The 7,500-nt window shown below is 46.0% G+C and overlaps 2 protein-coding genes across 2 annotated transcripts in view; both read left to right on the forward strand.

The window, feature by feature from the left end:
• The window catches only part of LOC310726620 (serine/threonine-protein kinase PAK 2-like), a gene marked incomplete at its 5' end in the record, with an annotated part of 7,490 nt that extends 2,127 nt beyond the window's left edge, over positions 1–5,363 (forward strand). Inside the window, 10 exons of the mRNA XM_083542367.1 lie at positions 709–1,048; positions 1,531–1,648; positions 1,740–1,803; positions 2,107–2,155; positions 2,338–2,450; positions 2,624–2,741; positions 2,838–2,937; positions 3,175–3,371; positions 3,584–3,721; positions 3,812–5,363. Of these exons, the coding sequence (XP_083398493.1) occupies positions 709–1,048; positions 1,531–1,648; positions 1,740–1,803; positions 2,107–2,155; positions 2,338–2,450; positions 2,624–2,741; positions 2,838–2,937; positions 3,175–3,371; positions 3,584–3,721; positions 3,812–3,898 (1,324 nt within the window). The 3' untranslated portion in view covers positions 3,899–5,363. The remainder of the gene's footprint in view (positions 1–708; positions 1,049–1,530; positions 1,649–1,739; positions 1,804–2,106; positions 2,156–2,337; positions 2,451–2,623; positions 2,742–2,837; positions 2,938–3,174; positions 3,372–3,583; positions 3,722–3,811) is intronic.
• Positions 5,364–6,838: 1,475 nt separating this feature from the next.
• klhl6 (kelch-like family member 6) overlaps positions 6,839–7,500 on the forward strand; it is an 11,111-nt gene continuing 10,449 nt past the window's right edge. Inside the window, exon 1 of the mRNA XM_083540697.1 lies at positions 6,839–7,500. This exon is cut by the window's right edge and continues 237 nt beyond it. Within this exon, the coding sequence (XP_083396823.1) occupies positions 7,478–7,500 (23 nt within the window). The 5' untranslated portion in view covers positions 6,839–7,477.

Raw genomic sequence — 7,500 nt, forward strand, 5'->3', positions numbered from 1 at the left:
GCTGTTTCATTCAGCTCCAGCTGTTTCATTCAGCTCCAGCTGTCTCACTCAGCTCCAGCTGTCTCACTCAGCTCCTCAGATTAGCTGTCTCAATCAGCTCCAGTTGTCTCACTCAGCTCCTCAGATTAGCTGTTTTACTCAGCTCTAGCTGTCTCACTCGGCTCCTCAGATTAGCTGTCTCAATCAGCTCCAGTTGTCTCACTCAGCTCCTCAGATTAGCTGTTTCACTCAGCTCTAGCTGTCTCACTCAGCTCCTCAGCTCTAGCTGTCTCACTCAGCTCTAGCTGTCTCACTCAGCTCTAGCTGTCTCACTCAGCTCCAGCTGTCTCACTCAGCTCCTCAGCTCTAGCTGTCTCACTCAGCTCCTCAGCTCTAGCTGTCTCACTCAGCTCCTCAGCTCTAGCTGTCTCACTCAGCTCCTCAGCTCTAGCTGTCTCACTCAGCTCCTCAGCTCTAGCTGTCTCACTCAGCTCCTCAGCTCCAGCTGTCTCACTCAGCTCCTCAGCTCTAGCTGTCTCACTCAGCTCCAGCTGTCTCACTCAGCTCCTCAGCTCTAGCTGTCTCACTCAGCTCCAGCTGTCTTACTCAGCTCCTCAGCTCCAGCTGTCTCACTCAGCTCCTCAGCTCTAGCCGTCTCACTCAGCTCTAGCCGTCTCACTCAGCTCTAGCTGTCTCACTCAGCTCCTCAGCTCTAGCTGTCTCACTCAGCTCCTCAGATTTCGCTGTCTCACTCAGCTCCAGCTGTCTCACTCAGCTCCAGCTGTCTCACTCGGCTCCTCAGCTCCAGCTGTCTCACTCAGCTCCTCAGCTCCAGCTGTCTCACTCAGCTCCTCAGCTCCAGCTGTCTCACTCAGCTCCTCAGCTCCAGCTGTCTCACTCAGCTCCTCAGATTAGCTGTCTCAGTCTCTGCTGTTTCTCAGATAAGGACATTCCCCTGGGGAAGAAGGGGTCAGAACCGGCACCTGGTGGTGGTAAAGATGATTTAGAGGATGATGATGATGAAGCTCCACCCCCTGTGGTGGCTCCTCGACCTGAACACACCAAATCAGTGAGTGTTTACACGCATGGGCTCTGTCCCGCACGCATCACACGCAACGGGCTCTGTCCCGCACGCATCACACGCAACGGGCTCTGTCCCGCACGCATCACACGCAACGGGCTCTGTCCCGCACGCATCACACGCATGGGCTCTGTCCCGCACGCATCACACGCATGGGCTCTGTCCTGCACGCATCACACGCATGGGCTCTGTCCCGCACGCATCACACGCATGGGCTCTGTCCCGCACGCATCACACGCAACGGGCTTTGTCCCAAACACAGTGAAATTTATACATGGGTACATTCGTATTAGAATTTCAGCTGTTTTTGGCTTCGTCCCAAATGCTAGAATAATTTTTCCCAGTTGTTGTTTTTATTACTGTGTACTGTGTATATGTTGTATAAAGGTCATTATTGTAGACTATTAGTCTCCCTGAAGGTCCAGTTCTAACCCCTGGGTGTGGTTCTGTGTGTGGTTCTCATCGTGCAGGTTCTCACTCGTCCTTCCATGATCGACCCTCTTCCTCCTCCAGATGTCTCTAAATCCGCAGATAAAGCGAAGAAAGGAAAAGGGAAGATGACTGATGAGGAGATCATGGAGAAACTAAGTACGAGTGTGACAAATGTGTGTGTATGATGATGGTGATGTAAGTGGGTGTGTCTTGTGCTCTGAGGTCACACTCTTTCTTGTATGTACAGGGACGATAGTGAGTATTGGAGACCCTAAGAAGAAATACACACGATACGAGAAAATTGGACAGGGGTGAGAGCTGGTGTTTATTTTACTCTACTGACTTCACTCTCTCTCTCACACACACACACACACACACACACACACACACACACACACACACACAAACACACACTACAGTGCACCAGGAGAGTGTTTGTTCTGTGTTAGAGCTTCAACTCTGGAATCTGTAATACTGATGCGGAATTATTACATTGGTGCAGTGTATAATGTGCGTGTGTGCGTGTGTGTGTGTGTGCGTGTGTGCGTGTGCGTGTGCGTGTGTGTGTGTGTGTGTGTGTGTGTGTGTGTGTGTGTGTGTGTGATCGTTCTCAGTGCGTCCGGTACTGTGTTTACTGCCATTGACGTCGCTACAGGACAGGAGGTGAGTTAGCTACATTTTTGAATTATTTACCTGTACATTATATATCAGTTGTTTAAATCTCAGGGCTCTCTCTCTCCTCTCTCTCTCTCTCTCTCTCTCTCTCTCTCTCTCTCTCTCTCTCTCTCTCTCTCTCTCTCTTTCTCTGTGTGTGTGTGTGTGTGTGTGTGTGTGTGTGTCTACAGGTGGCTATAAAGCAGATTAACTTGCAGAAGCAGCCGAAGAAGGAGCTGATCATTAATGAGATTCTGGTGATGAAAGAGCTAAAGAATCCCAACATCGTCAACTTCTTAGACAGGTGAGTTTACTAATGGGCCCCACACCTGCCCCAACACACCTTACACCAAACCTCCCGAACACCACAAATGCCTTCACACAGTTCTTCAGTGTTCACTCACTATAAGTGTATGTGTTCTTTCTATGAGTGTAACGTGTGTGTGTGTGTGTGTGTGTGTGTGTGTGTGTGTGTAGTTTCCTGGTGGGGGAGGAGTTGTTTGTGGTGATGGAGTATTTAGCCGGTGGTTCTTTGACCGACGTTGTTACAGAGACATGTATGGATGAAGCTCAGATCGCTGCTGTGTGCCGAGAGGTTGTGATTGTTCTCTCGTAACACACACACACACACACACACACACACACACTCGTGTAATAATTAAGTAATTAATGCTTTGTGTGCTGTGTACAGTGTCTGCAGGCGCTTGAGTTCCTTCATGCCAATCAGGTGATCCACAGAGACATCAAGAGTGACAACGTACTGCTGGGCATGGACGGCTCTGTTAAACTCAGTGAGTACACCCTATACACTCCACCCTATACCCTCCACCCTACCCCCTCCACCCTATACCCTCCACCCTGTAGCAGGTATCATTAGACTTTGGTTACCATAAACCTCCAAACCCCTGACCTCACTTATAGATTCATACAAACTTGTGATATTATAAGAGGACATCTTATGCTGTTTCTCAGACGTGTGTGTGTGTGTGTGTGTGTGTGTGCGTGTGCGTGTGCGTGTGCGTGTGCAGCTGATTTCGGGTTCTGCGCTCAGATCACTCCGGAGCAGAGTAAGCGGAATACGATGGTGGGAACGCCTTACTGGATGGCCCCTGAGGTGGTGACCCGCAAAGCGTACGGACCCAAAGTGGACATCTGGTCTCTGGGCATCATGGCTATAGAGATGGTGGAGGGAGAACCTCCTTATCTCAATGAGAACCCACTGAGGGTATGTACACACACACACACACACACACACACACACACACACACACACACACATTATTTTATATATGATTTGGTGTTTAAGAGTGTATTGAAGCAGACTCATGGTGTCACATGATTGTATGATCCTGTTCCACTGAAGCTTTGAGTGAGATAAACAGGAGTGTGTGATATGAACATGAACAGGTCAGTCACACTTGCTGGTTCCTCTTTCAGGCCCTGTACCTCATTGCCACTAACGGAACCCCTGAGCTGCAGAGCCCCGAGAAGCTCTCACCCACCTTCAGAGATTTCCTCAACCGCTCTCTGGAGATGGATGTGGACAAGAGAGGGAGCGGCAAAGAGCTACTGCAGGTCAGTAGACACGCACCCCCACCCACACACTCCGTATCTACACACACTGTACACACTAGTTAACACGTGTCTGGTGACGTTCATCCTCAGCACCCGTTCCTGAAGGTAGCGAAGCCTCTGTCCAGCCTCACCCCCCTCATCCTTGCTTCCAAGGAGGCCATGAAGAGCAGCCGCTAACCCTGGACACACCCCTCACCCCTCTGTGCGCACGAGTGTGTGCGAGCGAGTGTGTGCGCCTTATCAAATATATACAAAATCAACCAAACCACTCACATGATCAGATGTGAGCGTGTCCTCCTAGCACACACTATGTGTGTGTTTGTTGCCATGGAAACACACACATTTTTTTTTATTGTTATTAAAGTTATTAGGCGTACTCAGCTGTGTGTGTGTGTGTGTGTGTGTGTGTGTGTGTGTGTGTGTGTGTGTGTGTGTGTGTGTGTGTGTTAGAGGCTGGTGAGTTTTCTACTTTTTTTTACGCTATCAGCAGAGGGGGAAATGTTCTGAAGGTGAATTAGGCTAAACGTCTAAACATGGCTGGGTAATCACTAATACACACTTGCAGGTCACCAGGACAACAAATACCCCAGGCTAGAACAGTTTTACCCTGTATAGCCAGCAGGGGGAGCTTTCCTTGAGAGTTAGTAAATAGTGATATACATCCAAATGAGAAACCGTAATACCTCCCCTCACTCGTATTGGCTGGAAACTTTTGTTGGCCACACCCACTGTGGGTATCTTGTGTGTAACGTAAAGATCTCTAATTTTTGCCTCAGTGATTATGTTCCCGCCCACTTTTACACACCACCAGCGTGGTCACTGTAATCAACAATACAATCATCCAATCAGAAGCAGGAGTGCAGCTTTCTCTTTGTGTGTGTGTGTGTGTGTGTGTATGTGTGTGGGTGTGTAAGAGTAAGATTCCCCTTCCCAATTTAAAAGGTTTTTCTTTCAGTATTTTAGAAACACCAACATGGAGATTTAGAAACTCAGACTGTAAGATTTATAAATCCAAATAAATCAGTTGTATTTTTATATCATCATTTTTGTTATTTATCATCACCACAGTTGCCATGGTTACACCAGATCCATCTGAGTGTCTGTACCACATGTAATAATTCTCTTTTTGTCTTATTTTTCTTTTTCTATGTTGTTGTTGTTGTTGTTGTTGTTGTTGTTGTTGTTGAGGGGTGATGTGTCCTCTCTGGGCTTCCGTATCATCTAACCCTCTGTAACATATTTCTCCTCTCTGTGTTCTGTGTGGATGCTTTTTTTTTCTTTCTGCTTTTTTTCTTTTCCTTTTGTAGGCTGTGTGTGTGTGTGTGTGTGTGTGTGTGTGTGTGTGTGTGTGTGTGTGTGTGTGTGTGTGTGTGTGTGTGTGTGTGTGTGTGTGTGTGTGTGAGAGAGAGAGAATTGTGGGGCAGGACTCAGGGGCATGTGTTTATATTTATGTGATTATATTTGATGCTTGTAACTGATGATCTGATTCCTGCAGGTGAAACGCTGTTGCCTTAAACATTTTTACACACACACACACACACACACACACACACACACACACACACACACACATCAGTGTTTTTCTTTTCTACATTAACAGTTTCTCTATTCTTTTTATATAAATATATATTCATCAAACTGATTCAGAGCCACTGTTCTAAATTATTAAAAAAGACATGGATGAAATGTGTGTGTGTGTGTGTGGGGGGGGGGGGGGGGGGTATTTGGTCAGAGGGAAGTGTGTGTGGTTTTATTTGGTCAGAGGGAAGTGTGTGTGGTTTTATTTGGTCAGAGGGAAGTGTGTGTGGTTTTATTTGGTCAGAGGGAAGTGTGTGTGGTTTTATTTGGTCAGAGGGAAGTGTGTGTGGTTTTATTTGGTCAGAGGGAAGTGTGTGTGGTTTTATTTGGTCAGAGGGAAGTGTGTGTGGTTTTATTTGGTCAGAGGGAAGTGTGTGTGGTTTTATTTGGTCAGAGGGAAGTGTGTGTGGTTTTATTTGGTCAGAGGGAAGTGTGTGTGCTTTCAGGTACAGTGGGACATCAGGTGTGTTACTGTAACAAACTGTAGAGTCTGAATCTGTACTTCAGCGTGACTGTGGCAATAATGTTGTCTTTTTTTGCTGTAAACAGTGAGTAACACACACACACACACACACACACACACACACCTGTGTGTAGTACTTATTTGTTAACGTTGGTAAGTGTGTGATAAGCTCCGCCCCTCAGTCCTGTAGTTGTGGGAAAACTCAGGTACATGGTTTCCTCTGACTGTTACAAAGTGCTGACACTGCAGACTCCTTCCATACAACCTACATAAACTACACACCACACTGAACAAGGCGTTGCTATGGAAACGAGTGTGTCTCGCCCTGCACTGTTCATCAGAGGCGGCAATCTCAAATAAGTTGTTTTTGATTAAAGGAACACCTTCACAAATGAACAACACTACAGACGACACGGGTTTAACACGGGTTTAACACTTTACAGCGAAAACAAAGAAAATCTGTTATTGATGATGATGAATGCAGATTGAGGATGATGATGAATGCAGATTGAGGATGCAGACAGCGAGCGCACGCGTGACTCTGGAGTTTTCCGCAGTGACGAATCAAAGCGCTTTGATTGGACACTGCATTCTCAACAAAAATATGTGATTGGTTATACAGTGATGCTCCAATCTAATGCACCATCAGCAGACCATCTGTAAAATAGAGCACTTTTATTCATATGATGACACTGCTAACAGTTTTCTCTTCGACTCTGGTGCTAATCCGCGTTAGCGACGTCACGCACTGATGCAACACAACAGTACAACAATAATGTAATGTTTAGATATAAATACGAAGCTTGTGCAGGTTTAATAGTGTTTATAAACTGCCAGTTCAGTTGCTTTGGGAAAACACAGTTCACTCTGCATAATAAAGTCGTTATCTTTAATATGGCCAGGCTTTTGTTTCGGAAGAATTCAAGGCCGTGTGTCTTCTCCGTCTCCATCTTTCCTTCCTGTGAGTTGAGTGTGTTTGTTTACCAGCTAGAAATCATTCGCTTCTGCCGTTTTTGGGGCACGTTTTATCACCATGCAGAACCTTTTCACATAGAATAAATATTAAATGATTAAATAATAAGGCAGTGATGGTTGTCATGGTAACACTGCAGTGTATTTTGACAGATGAGTTCAGCTCTGATACTGAAATAGTTAAACAGGAGTGGGATGGGGGAGTTTCCTAATTTGCATATGAATGAATATTTATGGTGACTGGTGTTTATAATGAGGCTCAGGGGATTTCTGGTGTATTATTATTATTATTATTGTTGTTTTTAAATTAAAATTCTATGGAGTAGAGTGACCCCTGCAGGTGGATTTTAATAGTGCAGTAATGATGCCAACAACGTGCTAACTCACAAAAAATCCCACTTTTTTCATCAGAAAGAGAAATGTTGAACTCCAGCTGCAATCTGTAGAGTCATGAAGCATGAACAGTGACTGCTGAGGGAAGTTTTCAGAAGTCTGCTTTCAGTGTGTGTGTGTGTGTGTGTGTTCGTGTGTGTTTGTGTGTGTGTGGTTTGTGCAGATTTGAGAAGTTTCAAAACTTCCTGTTTTTGCACCTGATCTCTAAACTGAGAACAGGAAGCAGTGCAGAAGCTGAAACACATTGGCGCTCAGATCACACAGTTAAACACAATATTGTTGTCACTCGGAGCCACAACACCGTGGTGCACACCTCACACAGTTCCTCTGAGCAGGAACCAGGAAAACAAATGGACACTGTGGAGAAAAGCTC

The sequence above is a fragment of the Silurus aristotelis genome (genome assembly GCF_946808225.1).
Source record: "Silurus aristotelis genome assembly, chromosome: 5".
In the NCBI taxonomy this organism is placed as follows: Eukaryota; Metazoa; Chordata; class Actinopteri; order Siluriformes; family Siluridae; genus Silurus; species Silurus aristotelis.